Here is a 16,951-nt window from a genome sequence, read left to right on the forward strand (position 1 = left end):
GGTATGGCGGCTCAAGTCTCAGAACTAACCACAGCACAGTGTGGATTTTGAGTGCTCCACTCTGCAGTTGACCATGTAGTCACTTTGTTGACCCATGCCATGAATGGTCTTATGCAGAAATTCCAGATTGTGGCTTTTTTTTTCGATTTGGAGAAAACCTAAGAGACATGCTGGAGGACTGGTAACCTCTGTACTATCTATGTGGGAGGGGAGGGGTAGGGGTGGAACTACAATCAAACCTTGTAGATTTACCAGCACATCTTGACCTTTGCCTCTTGAATATTGATTCCCTCACAAACTTCTGCTTGATCTGTGGAACTTCCTCAGCAGTTGCCTTTTGCATTTGCAGCCCTTGTCTCCATCCATCCATCGATCCATCCATCCATCCATCCATCTCTCTCTCTCTCTCTCTCTCTCTCTCTCTCTCTCTCTCTCTCTCTCTCTCTCTCCCTCCTGGAGGGTCAATGATGACCTGTGACCTGTATGGTGGGGATCACTTCACAATCCTCCTGTACTTCACTCAGTATCACTCCCATGTATGCCTGCCCAGATGGGGTCTTAAGTGTCAACTGGGGTGCTTTAACATTTGCTGCCACCGTCAGCTCCCTGTTGTGTGGAGATATCAGTGAGGCAGTCCAGAGTACAACTCCACTTATTCTTTTGGCAGCAGATTTGGTGCTCTCCTGTCATCGGACCTTCCCCAAAGGAAGACTATACCTTGGTGGTCAACAAAAATTGGACGCCATTAGAGGTCATAGACAGGCTCTCTAGTGCCATAACCAGCACTCATCTATGGAGCACCTTATTGCCTTTAAATGGGTCCATGCCCAAGCCCACCACATAATAAAACAGAAACAAGCATCTTTAACTACGAGACCAGGAGCATCTCTGCAGCAGGTTTGGGGTAAGGTCACACATCTCCGTGGATAAGACATCTGCAGGTGTGACTGCATTAACTTGAATGACACTGTCTACAATGACCCAGACACCACCATTGAAAATCTTGCTCTGCTTTATGTCCAAGCCTCTGCATCAAATAATTACCAACCAGCTTTAGTGTCCCAAAGGAGTGAGTGGCAAAAGCAATTATCTTTCGCTGTCTTCCACCTGGAGCCATATAATGCTCCATTCAGCAAGTGGGAGTTAGTGTCCTAGCCCACTGTCCTGACACAGCCCGAGGGCCAGACTGCATGCACAACCAAATAATAACCTATCAGCTTATTGTCAGCATCATAACCTTGCATCTTAAACTGTATATGTGCAAGGGTGAGTTCCATCACAATAGTGAGAAAGCATTATCTTCCCAGTACTGAAACTGAGTAAGCACCGTATAGAGATGGGACAGTTATAGCCCAATTAGTTTCACCAATGTTCTCTGTAATTTGCTTGAATGCAGAGGTGAGCTGGCAATTGTGTTGGCTCCTTGAGTCTTGGGGTCTTCCAGCTCTGTCACAGAGTGGAAGCAAATTTTGTATGGAGGTTGCCGAATGCTTGTGCCGGATAGGTACCAATGCACCAAAATGACGGAGATAAGGCAATGAAGTACAAGAAAAATCTAAGCAATTAAGAGTAGAGTACCAACAATAGGATAGAACCATGGTCTAGGGGCAGCGTCTTTGATTCATAATCAAAACGTCTTCGGTCCCGGGTTTGATCCCCGCCACTGCCTAAATTTTGATAAATAATCAGCATTGGCGGCTGAAGCCTTCCGGCATAAGAAGTCAGCCTCATTCTGCCAACGGCCTTGTCAAAGAGGGCGGAGGAACGGATAGAGGTTCAGGGCACTCTCTTGTCCTAAGGGTGGGAAATTGCCCCTAAAGGCGGAAGAATCAGCAATGATAAACAACGTGAGGATGCAGAAGGCAATGGAAACCACTGCATTACACACACGTAACGTGTATCCACAGGACATGTGGCCTGTAATAGAAGAAGTGTCATGATGATCTCTCCATTGGCAAAAGATTCCGGAATAGTCCCCCATTCAGATCTCCGGGAGGGGACTGCCAAGGGGGAGGTTACCATGAGAAAAAGATGGAATAATCAACAAAAGGATAACGTTCTACGAGTTGGGGCGTGGAATGTCAGAAGCTTGAACGTGGTAGGGAAACTAAAAAATTTGAAAAGGGAAATGCAAAGGCTCAATCTAGATATAGTAGGGGTCAGTGAAGTGGAAGGAAGACCAGGATTTCTGGTCAGATGAGTATCAGGTAATATCAACAGCAGAAGAAAATGGTATAACAGGTGTAGGATTCGTTATGAATAGGAAGGTAGGGCAGAGGGTGTGTTACTGTGAACAGTTCAGTGACCGGGTTGTTCTAATCAGAATCGACAGCAGACCAACACCGACAACGATAGTTCAGGTATACATGCCGACGTCGCAAGCTAAAGATGAACAGATAGAGAAAGTGTATGAGGATATTGAAAGGGTAATGCAGTATGTAAAGGGGGACGAAAATCTAATAAAGGGCGACTGGAATGCAGTTATAGGGGAAGGAGTAGAAGAAAAGGTTACAGGAGAATATGGGCTTGGAACAAGGAATGAAAGAGGAGAAAGACTAATTGAGTTCTGTAACAAGTTTCAGCTAGTAATAGTGAATACCCTGTTCATGAATCACAAGAGGAGGAGGTATACTTGGAAAAGGCCGGGAGATACGGGAAGATTTCAATTAGATTCATCATGGTCAGACAGAGATTCCGAAATCAGATACTGGATTGTAAGGTGTACCCAGGAGCAAAATATAGTAGTGATGAAGAGTAGGCTGAAGTTTAAGACATTAGTCAATATGCAAAGAAGTGGGATATGGAAGTACTAAGGAATGACGATATACGTTTGAAGTTCTCTAACGCTATAGATACAGCAATAAGGAATAGCGCAGTAGGCAGTACAGTTGAACAGGAATGGATATCTCTAAAAAGGGCCATCACAGAAGTTGGGAAGGAAAACATAGGTACAAAGAAGGTAGCTGTGAAGAAACTATGGGTAACAGAAGAAATACTTCAGTTGATTGATGAAAGGATGAAGTACAAACATGTTCCGGGGAAAATCAGGAATACAGAAATAAAAGTCGCTGAGGAAAACCTTTGGTGACATTAAAAGCAACGGTGGTAACATTAAGAGTGCAACGGGAATTCCACAGTTAAATGCAGAGGAGAGAGCAGATAGGTGGAAAGAATACATTGAAAGCCTCTATGAGGGTGAAGATTTGTCTGATGTGATAGAAGAAGAAACGGGAGTCGATTTAGAAGAGATAGGGGATCCAGTATTAGAATCGGAATTTAAAAGAGCTTTGGAGGACTTACGGTCAAATAAGGCAGAAGGGATAGATAACATTACATAAGAATTTCTAAAATCATTGGTGGAAGTGGCAACAAAACGACTATTCATGTTGGTGAGTAGAATATATGAGTCTGGTGACATACCATCTGACTTTCGGAAAAGCATCATCCACACAATTCTGAAGACGGCAAGAGCTGACAAGTGCGAGAATTATCGCACGATCAGCTTAACAGCTCATGCATCGAAGCTGCTTACAAGATTAATATACAGAAGAATGGAAAAGAAAATTGAGAATGCGCAAGGTGACAATCAGTTTGGCTTTAGGAAAAGTAAAGGGACGAGAGAGGCAATTCTGACGGTACGGCTAATAATGGAAGCAAGGCTAAAGAAAAATCAAGACACTTCCATAGGATTTGTCGACCTGGAAAAAGCGTTCGACAATATAAAATGGTGCAAGCTGTTCGAGATTCTGAAAAAAGTAGGGGTAAGCTATAGGGAGAGATGGGTCATATACAATATGTACAACAACCAAGAGGGAATAATAAGAGTGGACGATCAAGAACGAAGTGCTCATATTAAGAAGAGTGTAAGACAAGGCTGTAGCCTTTCGCCCCTACTCTTCAATCTGTACATTGAGGAAGCAATGATGGAAATAAAAACAAAAGGTTCAGGAGTGGAATTAAAATACAAGGTGAAAGGATATCAATGATACGATTCGCTGATGACATTGCTATCCTGAGTGAAAGTGAAGAAGAATTAAATGATCTGCTGAACGGAATGAACAGTCTAATGAGTACACAGTATGGTTTGAGAGTAAATTGGAGAAAGACGAAGGTAATGAGAAGTAGTAGAAATGAGAACAGCGAGAAACTTAACATCAGGATTGATGGTCACGAAGTCAATGAAGTTAAGGAATTCTGCTACCTAGGCAGTAAAATAACCAATGACGGACGGAACAAAGAGGACATCAAAAGCAGACTCGCTATGGCAAAAAAAGACATTTCTGACCAAGAGACGTCTACTAATATCAAATACCGGCCTTAATTTGAGGAAGAAATTTCTGAGAATGTACGTCTGAAGTACAGCATTATATGGTAGTGAAACATGGACTGTGGGAAAACCGGAACAGAAGAGAATCGAAGCATTTGAGATGTGGTGCAATAGAGGAATGTTGAAAATTAGGTGGACTGATAAGGTAAGGAATGAGGAGGTTCTACGCAGAATCGGAGAGGAAAGTAATATGTGGAAAACATTGACAAGGAGAAGGGACAGGATGATAGGACATCTGCTAAGACATGAGGGAATGACTTTCATGGTACCAGAGGGAGCTGTAGAGGGCAAAAACTGTAGAGGAAGACAGAGATTGGAATACGTCAAGCAAATAATTGAGGACGTAGGTTGCAAGTGCTACTCTGAGATGAAGAGGTTAGCACAGTAGCACAGGAAAGGAATTCGTGGCGGGCTGTATCAAACCAGTCAGTAGACTGATGACAAAAAACCAACAGCTCATGTGCTACCAATGATGTAAGACACAATCATGTGTGTTAATTGGAAGTAAGCCACAGATGTAATTTTCCTGGATGTAGTGGATTTACCAGGGTTTATTTTGAAGTGTGTAGTTACATTGTGTTTCAACAAAAATAAAAATTGCTTTAAGTCATTTCAAATGCAGTAGGACATAATTCTTAGTCCCAAAATGGGTTGAAAAATTTTGAATTAATTTGTCCTTTATTTAAATAAATTGTTTTGCTATTCATAATCTCCTGAGACTTGGATACTATTTGTTTCCCTTTCTTTAATATCTGTTAAGAAAATCCTGTATGTGCATGTATACAAAATTCTCACTTACACATTGGATCTCAATTACTGGAACTAGTCGATGCAAGGTTGCCACTGTAGCATGTTAGTAAGCTGATAAATGCATTACATAGTTCATCAGCTACAAAACATTAATTTGTAACTGCATCAAATTTTGAAATAACTTTTTACTCTTTTTCTAGATGTTAATACAAACATTGCAATTTTTCAGTAAAAATAAACAGTTCATGCATTTAAGGTTTAAAATAGAGAAACTGCTCGATCTTACAGTTCATACTTGCCATATAGCGAGTACTGTGGAACTATCATTATTCTTGTGAGTGAAATGCATTTAAGTATTGAGGATGGAAAATATGTGTGTCTACATTTGCATACATACTCCTCAAATGACTGTGAAGTGTATGGCAGGGGGCACTTTGCACATTACCATGTTTTAGAAATTCTCCTTATTGTAGTTGTGCATGGAGTGAGGAATAATGAATGAATGCATAAATGCTTCCACGTGTACAGTAAATAGTCCAATTTTGTTTTTGGAGTTCCTAAGGCAGATACAAGGATGAGGCTGAAGAATATTTCTAGGTTATTCCCTAATACTGGTTCTTGTACTTTCAGAAGTTGACTTTTGTGGAATAATTTGTATCTATCTTTTGAATAGTATGGCTCTCATCAGTCAAGGAAATCTGTGACCATATGTGCCATCCTTCTTTGTATACATTGAGAATCAGCTGAACAAATGGCCTGGTCCCTCATACTTCAACAGTTACCTAAGATTGGCCATACGCATGAATTGGAGTCATCCACCTGTGATGGAGCTAATACAATTTGTATCCCTACAAATTATTGCCTCAGTTTATTGATTATAATATTGAATCATTGATAATGTAGTAATAGGGTAGGGTACTTTCTTATTTTTTGAGATGCTTAGTTTTACCTTTCTGTACATCAAATATTGGTACCAGTCTGCTACACTTGGATTTTTTTCCACATCCGGTTGCTTATTCCTGCAACTTATTTCCTGACAATAATTAATTATTGATAAGTGTCATCTGTGAAAAGTCTGAGGTTGCTATTTGTACTGTTGGTCAGCTTGCTAACATAAAACAAGAATGATGAGGGTTCAAACACTCCTTTTGTGCAAGCCAGGGGCTACTTTTACTTGGTTTGATGAGTCTCCTTCCAAAATTTCATGGTTCATTTACTTAGTGCATCAATTTATCATATGATTAAATGCTCATACAGATTTTTCATTAAAGTCACCTTCTTAAGCTCTGCAACAACTATCACAGAAGTGCCTACTATCCAATGGGCAAGTAATAAATTTGTCTTTTAGTACTACACTCAGATTTGCTTGAACCAAGTGTGCTAACCTATGGAATGTGGAGACAGATAGTTCCTTTTTACACTCATGTCAAAGGGCCTCTTCCAGCTAGTGTCAGTGGTGTTGGGGAATGGAAATGAAGTGGGAAGGTAGAGGCAGACGAAAGAACACAGTGTATACTGTCCAAACACTGTCTTGGCTTGCTGTCTATTGTTTGACACCACATCTGTATGGTGACAGTTAATCTTCTGTCATAACCCTAATAAATAGTATGATATGTCACCTCTACTGTTAAAATCAAGTGGTTTGCAGAGTATAAATGTAGATGTATTGCAATATTTCTGATAGTGATTTGCACTCAAATTTTGTTCATTTACATTTATTAAAGTGCCGAACTTTTGTTCTTCCAGGAAAGGCGGTTTTCTGATTCATCAGATTTTCGAAGAAAGAGGAGGAGATCTGATGATGCAGGTAAGCTGTTTACATCCCACTGCAATCTGTTTGTTGTGAGAATTGTGTAAAATTTGGTCTTCCAGATTGTGATTCTCCATTACATACATGTCTCCTGCCACCCACTTGATAATTCAACTACTGTCTGAGAAAGAAACAAGCATAAACGTTGTAAAAAAGTCCATATTGGGCATTTCATTTAGTGACTGCCTGCCTTCAAGGAATCAGAGGTCACTATAAGTGGAAAAAAGTAGCAGAATTTTCTAGAGCACAAAAATTCACTTTCATGTTTGGCTTTTAATACTTTGTTCATCTAAAGTCACCCTTGGTAGTCTATATATTTGCTGGTGGTTACTTGACACCATTCCTTGTTGATTTGCCCATCTAATAACACTATCTACACACTACATCTAAATCTATACTCTGCGAGCAACTGTGAAGTTCATGGCAGACGGTGCATCCCATTGTACCAGTTATTAGTGTTTTTACTTGTTCCATTCACATACAGAGTGCAAGAAGAATAATTGTTTGCATGTCTCCATGCATGCTTTAATCAATTTAACCTTCTCCTTGCAATCCCTGTGGGAGCAATACATCAAGTGGTTTTAGTACATTTGAATCCAGTTCCTTATACTTCATAAGTAAGCTTTCTTAGGATAATTTGTCCATCTTCAAGAGTCTGCTACTTCAGTTTTGTCAGCATCTCTGTGACACTCCTACAGATTAAACAAACCTGTGACTATTTGTGCCACTAGTCTCTGTACACGTTCAGTATCACCTGTTGGCCCTAAGTGATGTGGGTCCCATACACATCAGTAATACTCTTGCGTGGGTTAAAAGAGTGATTTGCCAGCAATCTCCTTTGTAGACTGATTGCATTTCCCTAGTATACTACCAATAAACTGAAATCTGCTAGCAGCGTTACTCACAACAGAAATTCTGACTATTGATGTGATAGTCATAGGACGTTAAGTTTTTCATTTTGTGAAGTGAAGTGCTCAGTATTTCATTTCTCAACATTTAAAACAAGATGCCATTTTTTTGCACCAGTTCTAAATCTTGACATGATGAAACTGAAGATTGTCACTTATGTCACACTGTACTTAATTACAATGAGGTGACAATTCATGGGATAGTGATATGCACTTATATAGGTGGTGGTAGTATTGCTTATGCAGGGTATAAAAGGCCAGTGCATTGGCTGAGCTGAGCTGAACTGTCGTTTTTGCTCAAGAGGTTCATGTGAAATGGTATAAGGCATGATTGTGAGCATGACAGTAAGAGACTTCAAACACTGATTGCAGTTGGAGCTAGACATGCGAGTCATTCCATTTTGGAAATCATTTAGGGATTCAGTATTAAATGATAGCGTCAAGAGCATGCTTAAATACCAGGTTTCAGGCTTTATGTTGCACCATGGACAACATGGCAAACAGCCTTCACTTGATGAGAGAGCAGCACAGAGTTGTCATTGCTGACACAGGCAACACTGTGTGAAATAACTGCAGAAATCAATGTGGGATGTGTGACAAATGCATCCATTAGGACATTAATTAGCTATGCCAGCAGATTACTGATTAGGACATGTTTGCTAACAGCATGGTGTGGCCTGCAGCACCCCTCCTGGGCTAGTGACCATACAAGTTGCACACTAGATAATTGGAAAACTGTGGCCTGGTCAGATGAGTCCAGAATTCAGTTGGTAATAGCATATGGTAGGATTATTATGTGATGCAGACTCCACAAATCCATGGATCCAAGTTGTCAACTAGGAACTGTGAAAGCTGATGGTGGCTCCATAATAGTGGAATGGGTTCTCTGGTCCAACTGAACCGATTATTGATTGGAGATGGTTTTGTTTGGCTACTTGGAGACCATCTGCAGTCATTTATGGACTGCATATTCCAATACAATAATAGAATTTTTATGGATGACAGTGTGCCATGTTAAACATTTTGGTCAATTTTAATGAAGGATTTTTCCACCCATATTGTCAGACATGAACCCCATTGAACATTTATGGGGCATAGAGAGGTCATTTCATGCCTAAAATCTTGCAGTGGCAACACTTAGATTTATGGATGGCTATAGAAGAAACATGGCTCAATATTTCTGCAGGGGTTTCTAATGACTCGTTACATGATGCTATGTCAAGTTGCTGCACTATACCAGACAAAGTAAGTGTGACGCAACAGTAGGAGTAATCCCATGACATTTGTCATGTTACAGCTAAATGTATCACCTGCAAAAAATGAGAGATCACTGCTAGTAACGTCTACAAGGTCATTAATATAAAAACATAGAGCCCCAACTAACTTCCCTGTGCCACACCTAAAGTTACCTCAACATCTGTTCATGACACAAGCCATGTCCTCCCTTCAAAAGAAGTTAATCCAGTCAAATCTTTTGCATGATATCTCCTAATTATTGTACTTTGGTAACAAACAGATGCAAGTTAAGGTTCAGGTGAGTGTTATCAGAATGTGTGTGATTGGCATGGAGATCATTCTGCTAAGGGTACCTCATTATATTTGAGCTGAGGATATGTTTTAACATTCTACAACAAATCAATGTCATGAATATTGGACATAAGTTTTGTGGACCAATTCTACTACCCTTCTTCTAGACAGGTGTGACATAGACTTCTGGGCACTGTTTTTTCTTCCTCGTGTCTATGATTGATGATAGTAAAGAGGGGCTAATTCAGCTCCAAATTCAGTATAGTATCATCAATGGATTCCACTGGGCCTGGAGCTTCATTCAGTTTTAATAATGTAAGCTCTTACTCAACACCACTGACACCAGTACTTATTTCCCTCATCTTTTTATTGGTAAGTGGACAATGATTCTTTCCAGATCAAATTTTCCTTTTCATTGTATTCTTGACACTCGAATTAAATTTAACTTTTCCAAAAATAACTCACCGCACCAGTGACCCAAATCACTGCCTTGAGTTACATATAACCCAGAGGCTCAGTTCCGAAGAAAAAGCTTCGATTCATGTGGAAGACATCAGAGGACTCAATTATTTGTCAAAGAAAATTTTTTGAAATGGGAATTTTGCAGCCAAGTGTGATATATCCTGGAAGAAGATCCATCATATCTACTGTCATCTCAACACACAGCTTTTCATTGCCAACTTTTGCAGTTCAGTGGGCAGTCGTTTTGCTGGTTTGTGTCCTCAGAATGGGACTGGCTGCTCATGTCACACACCAACTTACCTAATAACCAGTGTTCAGCTTCCTGTGTCAGAATGACAACTGTAACCTTCCCCCCAGGGGGTCCACAACTCTTTTGTGGATACGTGTGTAGCGAGCACGGGACCCCGAGCTAATGTGGCCTTTCTTCCTTTCCGGGCTGCATACCTTCCCTTTCCGCATCCTTCCCCATCCCCCATCTTCGTCCCCCCCCATCTTCGTCCCCCCCCCACCTCTGGCTCTTTCCTTCCCTTTCTCCCCCTCTGGGAGTATGGTTTGTGCCTACGTCCAGAGACGGATGCTCGAAACTGTTACACATTCCTTGCTTTCTACACTTGCACGTCTTCGTCCTTCCTCTGTCCTTCTCTTTTCCTTCCCTCTTCTCTTTGCCCTTTTCTCCGCTGAGGCATTTGATACCCCTCTTCTTTCCTTTCCCTTTTTTCCTCCCTGTGCATGTCTGAAGGCCGACCCACGCACTTCCATGCGTAGCCGGTGACGGATTAACGCGTAATTCCCCGCCCCGGGTAGACAGGTAGGACACATACGTACCCCCTGGAAACGGCCAGGCCCGGTGAGGGGTAATTACCCGAGCTGATACCTACCGAAAGTGCCGATTGGCCCCTCCGTCCGTTTGTCGGGAGGTGTGACCTGAGGTGTGAACAACCACCTAAGGCGGGAGTGCCCTCAGTGAGGGCCCCCACGAGGGAGGAGCGCACCATCGGTGACGCCGGTAATCATGGGGGATTCTTCTGCAATGGTTTCCTCACCTTTCACTATGTCTGCTCACAAGTGTAAGTTCACTGAGTCTCAGCCACAGACAGTTCTTCAATCGTTGCCACAGTTCCTTGTTGTTTCTCGGTCTGACGAAGGTCACGACTTCTCCACGGTCAACCCTTTCATTATTCAGAAAGGTGTCCACGCAATTGCAGGTCCTGTAAAGTCTAGTTCCAGATTACGGAATGGCACCCTGTTGTTAGAAACAGTCAGTGCCCTAAAGGCACAAAAATTACTGCATACTTCTCTGCTCCACACATTCCCTGTCCGGGTGGAACCACACCGTACCTTAAATTCCTTGCGTGGAGTTGTTTATACACGCTCCCTCGATGGATTGTCTGACGAAGAAATTCAGCACTACCTTTCTGACCAGGGCGTAATGGCTGTTCATAGTGTTACGAAAAGGGTTGACACGAACTTCATTCCAACCCGCACTGTCTTCTTGACATTTGACAAAGTTCAACTCCCATCGAAATCAAAGCAGGCTATGAGATAATTTCCGTTCGCCCTTACGTCCCAAACCCTACGCGTTGCTATCGATGTCAGTGGTTCAATCACACCAGCCAGTCGAGTTCCAATCCGGCCAAATGTGTTACGTGTGGTAAGGATGCCCATGAGGGTGCTTGTCCACCTCCATCCCCTCGCTGCATCAACTGTATGGGTGACCACGCTGCTTCCTCTCGAGATTGCCCCATTTTTAAAGAAGAAAAGCTCATCCAGGAAATCAGAGTGAAGGAAAAGGTGTCGACTTTTGCTGCTCGAAAATTATTCGCCTGTCACCAGCCCACCGTGCCTCAGACAGGAAAATACAGCACTGTCCTTGCTTCTCCTCGGCCCACAAAGGAGGCGGCCACGCAGACTTGAGACCTCACCTTTAGTGCCACGGTCGTCAGATCGGCCAGCGCAAAGATCGCCCGTTCAACCTCACCACTTTCGCCTGCCCACTCTCTGGTTCACCCTTCGTCGAGTTCTGCTAAATCTCGAGCCCAAAAGTCAGACACCAAGACTTCGAAAAAAGAGCATACTCGTGAAGAGTTTTTACGTACGGCAACTTCGCAACCATCGGTTCCTCCTTCCTCTAAACATCATACTTCCAAGAAGGCTACAAAGAAACCCAGTTCCTCTCCTTCTCCGCCAAGGCGTGTCCCATCTACAGCACCACCTGGCGGAAGTCGCCCTCGGCCGTCTTCTGTGTCGCCGAGGTGCACTGCTGGTGGCCGGTCAACCGGCCGGTCAACCGGCCGATCGCTGGTGGCAGGAGCTGCTCCTGACCAACCTATGGAACAGGATCATCTGCCTTTGGCTGAATGCCATTCCATGCTGTCGGTCGCAAGCTCTGAGCAGTCATTGAGTTGACAGCACCTTTGGTCACATTCCTCCATTTTCTGTTCACCCTATGTCCATTATCCACTGGAATATCCGCGGCATTCGAACCAATCTGGATGAATTGTCGATCCTCTTACGATCCTGCTCGCCGGTCATCTTCTGTCTTCAGGAAACAAAGCTGCGTCCCCATGACCGCTTTGTTCTCCCTCATTTTCAGTCCATCCTATATGACTTCCCCTCTGTTGAAGGCACTCCAGCCCATGGAGGACTCACGATTCTTCTCCATGATACTCTCCATTATCACCCAATCCATTTAAACACTTCCTTCCAAGCTGTCGCCGTCCGTCTTTCCCTTTCCGGATACACGTTCTCTCTTTGTACTGTATGCATTCCATCGTCCACACCAATGGCACGAGCTGATCTCCTTCATTTTCTTGGTCAGCTTCCACCCCCCTATTTGCTGGTTGGGGACTTCAATGCCCACCACCCGCTTTGGGGATCTCCACATCCTTGTCCATGTGGCTCACTATTGCTAGACGTCTTCCACCAAGCGGATCTAGTTTGGCTCAACACTGGGGTCCCCACTTTTTTGTCTGCCTCCACGATAAATTTATCTCATTTGGACCTTGCGGTCGGTACTGTTCCGCTAGCTCGGCACTTCGAATGGTTCGCCCTTGACGATACACACTCGAATGACCACTTTCCATGTGTCCTTAGACTGCAGCCTCAACTGCCATATATGCGCTCGCGACGCTGGAAGTTTGCCCAAGCCGATTGGACACTTTTTTCGTCTCTAGCGACATTCGATGACCGTCGCTTTCCCAGCGTCGACGATGAGGTCACCCATATTACTGACGTTATTCTTACAGCTGCGGAACGTTCAATACCACGCAGCTCTGAATTGCCCCGGCGTCCCCCAGTTCCTTGGTGGAACGGGGCATGCCGTGACGCAATACGTGAGCGACGACGTGCTCTTCGCATTTTCCGTCACCATCCTACTTTGGCCAACTGTATCCGCCATAAGCAGCTCCGTGCACGATGCTGTCGTGTCATCCGCGATAGCAAGAAGGCAAGCTGGAAATTCTTTATTAACTCATTTAACACCTTTACTCCCTCTTCGGAAGTTTGGAGACGGCTTCGACGGTTCTCAGGCGCGAATAGTTTCTCCCCGGTCTCTGGGCTCACAGTCGCGCATGATACCGTAGTGGACCCCGTCGCAATTTCTAACTCATTGGGTCACACTTTGCTGAGATTTCGAGCTCTTCAAATTACCCACCAGTGTTTCTCCCGAAGAAACGTGCAGCGGAGGTGCGACATCTTGCTTTCTCCTCTCAAAATCGCGAAAGCTACAATACTGTTTTCTCCATGCGGAAACTCCAACATGCCCTGTCTTCTTCTCGCTCCTCCGCCCCAGGACCGGATGGTATCCATGTCCAAATGTTGCTGCATTTATCAACCCATAGTCTGCGTTACCTCCTTCGCCTTTATAATCGAATTTGGATCGACAGTACTTTTCCCAGACGATGGCGGGAAGCTATCGTCGTTTCCGTTCTGAAACCTGGAAAGGACAAACATCTCCCCTCTAGCTATCGCCCCATTTCTCTCACGAGTAGTGTCTGTAAGATTTTGGAGCGTATGGTGAATTACCGTTTAGCTTGGTGGCTGGAATCCCGCAGTCTTTTAACACCTGCCCAATGCGGATTCCGAAATCATCGTTATGCAGTTGACTACCTTGTTGCTCTCTCCACTCCATCATGAACAATTTTCTCCGGAAACGCCAAACGGTAACAATATTTTTTGATCTGGAGAGAGCATACGATACCTGTTTGAGGACAGGCATCCTCCGCACACTGTTCTCTTGGGGCTTTCGAGGCCGGCTGCCCCTTTTTCTGCGCATATTTATGGCGGAGCGCACATTTAGGGTGCGGGTGAACACTACTCTCTCCCGTACTTTCTCCCAAGAAAATGGGGTACCCCAGGGCTCCGTGCTGAGTGTTGTACTGTTTGCCATTGCCATCAATCCAATTATGGATTGTCTCCTTCCTGATGTCTCCAGCTCCCTCTTCGTGGACGATTTTGCGATCTACTACAGCTCTCAACAGACAAGTCTTCTTGAACGACGTCTTCAAGGATGTCTCGATCGCCTCCACTCGTGGAGCATCGAAACCGGCTTCCGTTTCTCACCCAGTAAGACCGTTTGTGTTAATTTTTGGCGACGTAAGGAGTTTCTTCCGCCCTCCTTACATCTAGGTCCTGTCAACCTTCCGTTTTCAGACGTCACTAAATTCTTGGGTCTTATGTTTGATAGAAAACTGTGCTGGTCCTCCCACGTTTCCTATCTTTCGGCTCGCTGTCTGCGAACGCTCAACGCCCTCCGTGTCCTGAATGGTACCTCCTGGGGAGCGGACCGAGTGGTCCTTCTCCGCCTCTATCGCGCCTTAGTGCGCTCGAAATTGGACTATGGAAGCATCGTCTACTCCTCTGCTCGGCCGTCTATTCTTCGGCGTCTCGACTCTATCCACCACCGTGGATTACGTTTAGCGTCTGGAGCTTTTTACACTAGCCCTGTGGAAAGCCTTTATGCTGAGACTGCTGAACCTCCGCTGTCCAATCGGCGAGCGGTCCTTCTGAGCCGTTATGCTAGCCATCTGTCTTCCATGCCTGCTAATCCAGCCCACGACCCTTTCTTCGACGCCTCCTTTGATGTAGGGTATGCAGGCCGCTCCTCCTCCCTACTACCCCCGGGAGTCCGCTTCCGTCAACTGCTCCATTCTCTTTCCTTCCGCTTTCCTAAAACCTTCTTGACAACTTGGGGTACAGCACCGCCTTGGCTTCGTCCCCGGATCTGTCTGCTCCGTGATCTTTGTCAATTTCCCAAGGATGGTACACCTTCACTTGTTTATCGTCGGGCATTTGCTACTCTATGTGCACAAATGACGGACGCCACCTTTATTTACACCGACGGCTCGAAAACATCGTTGGGTGTAGGGAGTGCCTATATTGTTGGCGACGCCCCAAATCACTTTCGGCTTCCCGACCAGTGTTCTGTTTATACTGCGGAGCTTTTCGCTGTTCTCCAGGCTGTCCACTACATCCGCCGCCATCAGCGGATACAGTACGTAATCTGCTCAGATTCTCTCAGCTCTCTCCTCAGTCTCCAAGCTCTTTACCCTGTGCACCCTCTGGTCCACCGTATTCAGGACTGTCTGCGCTTGCTCCACCTGGGGGGCGTCTCGGTGGCGTTCCTCTGGCTCCCGGGACACGCTGGTATCTGTGGGAATGAGGCGGCTGATATAGCAGCCAAGGCTGCAGTTTCTCTTCCTCGGCCAGCTATTCAGTCGCTTCCCTTCACCGATCTACGGAGCAGTTTATGTCGGAAAGTTGCTCATTTATGGCATGCGCATTGGTCAACACTTCCCCGCAATAAATTGCGGGAAGTGAAAGCCCTTCCTTGCGCTTGGACCTCTTCCTCCCGAACGAGTCGTCGGGAGGAGGTAATTTTAGCTAGACTCCGGATAGGGCACTGTCGTTTTAGCCATCGGCATCTTTTAAGCGGCGATCCTCCCCCACTCTGTCCCCACTGCTCTCAGCTGTGGACGGTAAGACACCTTTTAATTGAATGCCCCTATTTTAATCCGTTACGCTCCCGTCTACAGCTATCGCCTGATCTATCGTCGATTTTAGCAGATGACACGCGCTCAGCCGACCGCGTTCTCCAGTTTATTAGTGACAGTGAAATGACGTCAGTCATTTGAAGTTTTATCGGGGACCATCAACCCCTCTCTGTAGTGGACTTTTAAGCCTTGTTTCTGCTTTTCGTGTCCAATTTTTTGAGTTTTGTTCCCATTTTTGCTGTTTTCCATTTTCAGTTTTTATTCTTTCCTCAGTCGCGGACCGGGCGCTAATGACCATAGCAGTTTTGCGCCCTAAAACCAAAATAAAAAAAAAAAAAAAAAAAAAAAAAATCCTCTGCTCGGCCGTCTATTCTTCGGCGTCTTGACTCTATCCACCACCGTGGATTACGTTTAGTGTCTGGAGCTTTTTACACCAGCCCTGTGGAAAGCCTTTATGCTGAGACCGCTGAACCTCCGCTGTCCAATCGGCGAGCAGTCCTTCTGAGTCGTTATGCTAGCCATCTGTCTTCCATGCCTGCTAATCCAGCCCATGACCTTTTTTTTGACGCCTCCTTTGATGTAGGGTATGCAGGCCGCCCCTCCTACCTACTACCACCGGGAGTCCGCTTCCGTCAACTGCTCCATTCTCTTTCCTTCCGCTTTCCTAAAACCTTCTTGACAACTTGGGGTACAGCACCGCCTTGGCTCCGTCCCTGGATCTGCCTGCTCCGAGACCTTTGTCGATTTCCCAAGGATGGTACCCCTTCACTTGTTTATCGTCGGGTATTTGCTGCTCTATGTGCACAAATGACAGACGCCACCTTTATTTACACCGACGGCTCGAAAACATCGTTAGGTGTAGGGAGTGCCTACATTGTTGGTGACACCCCAAATCACTTTCGGCTTCCCGACCAGTGTTCGGTTTATGCTGCAGAGCTTTACGCTGTTCACCAGGCTGTCCACTACATCCACCGCCATCAGCGGATACAGTACGTTATCTGCTCAGATTCTCTCAGCTCTCTCCTCAGTATCCAAGCTCTTTACCCTGTGCACCCTCTGGCCCACCGGATTCAGGACTGTCTGCGCTTGCTCCACCTGGGGGGCGTCTCGGTGGCGTTCCTCTGGCTCCCGGGACACGCTGGTATCTGTGGGAATGAGGCGGCTGATATAGCAGCCA

At 44.9% G+C, this 16,951-nt stretch overlaps 1 protein-coding gene across 1 annotated transcript in view; it reads right to left on the reverse strand.

Moving 5' to 3' along the window:
• Positions 1-9,081: 9,081 nt before the first annotated feature.
• Positions 9,082-16,951, reverse strand: part of LOC126195773 (uncharacterized) — a 65,885-nt gene continuing 58,015 nt past the window's right edge. Inside the window, exon 5 of the mRNA XM_049934405.1 lies at positions 9,082-9,105. Within this exon, the coding sequence (XP_049790362.1) occupies positions 9,082-9,105 (24 nt within the window). The remainder of the gene's footprint in view (positions 9,106-16,951) is intronic.

This window comes from Schistocerca nitens, chromosome 7, assembly GCF_023898315.1.
Source record: "Schistocerca nitens isolate TAMUIC-IGC-003100 chromosome 7, iqSchNite1.1, whole genome shotgun sequence".
Lineage (NCBI taxonomy): Eukaryota > Metazoa > Arthropoda > Insecta > Orthoptera > Acrididae > Schistocerca > Schistocerca nitens.